A 685-nucleotide genomic window follows, 5' to 3' on the forward strand; every position below is an offset into this window, starting at 1 on the left:
TAAAAAATCTCCAAGACAGAAATGAAGAGATAAATGAGACTTACAGCCGCCACTTTGGAAGCCATCACAACAATTGCTGAACCCTTGCTCCTTGATTTCCTGGTCTTGATAACAATGTCTTCAACCTCGCCGAATTGCCTAAAGATCTCATCCAACTTTGCAGCAGTATAGTAATCTGCACCCCCTTCCCATGAAACCTTCAAGACCTTCCCCTTGTCAGTTTTTGTTCTGTTATCTGGGGTTCCACCCTTGTTATCTCCATGTGCCTAAAAAGAAATTTACCAAGTTGTGGTCAGGACCAATCGACAAATCTCTTGCAACATACAAATAGGCACATATCTTGCTTAATCCTAAACTTTACTTTGACGGTAGGGCAGAGAAATCTGCCAAATGCGCCTTTTCTTCAACATTAAACAAAGCTATGATGCGTGGAAGCAAGATGTTTGATGCTGAATAATCTAGACATGGTCACATGAGTACTCTGGATGATGAAATACATTTACTGTTCCTGTTTCGTATGTTAAATCCACAAATTTAGAAGTATATATACTCAACCCCACAGGCAGTCAGTTGTATACTGTTCCATATATCTAAGACTACAATTGCAATTGCGGACAGTATCCCCTTTGATCGACGATCACTCTTAAGCAATAGTGCAGGGCTACTCCAGTTTAAAGGTGCATAT

The 685-nt window shown here is 40.3% G+C and overlaps 1 protein-coding gene across 1 annotated transcript in view; it reads right to left on the reverse strand.

Annotated features, from left to right (window-relative positions):
- LOC119288003 (dnaJ homolog subfamily C member 17-like) overlaps positions 1-685 on the reverse strand; it is a 3,600-nt gene that overhangs the window by 1,101 nt on the left and 1,814 nt on the right. The window contains exon 2 of the mRNA XM_037567622.1: positions 45-266. Coding sequence (XP_037423519.1) covers positions 45-266 — 222 coding nt within the window. The remainder of the gene's footprint in view (positions 1-44; positions 267-685) is intronic.

The sequence above is a fragment of the Triticum dicoccoides genome, chromosome 4A, assembly GCF_002162155.2.
Source record: "Triticum dicoccoides isolate Atlit2015 ecotype Zavitan chromosome 4A, WEW_v2.0, whole genome shotgun sequence".
Taxonomy (NCBI): domain Eukaryota; kingdom Viridiplantae; phylum Streptophyta; class Magnoliopsida; order Poales; family Poaceae; genus Triticum; species Triticum dicoccoides.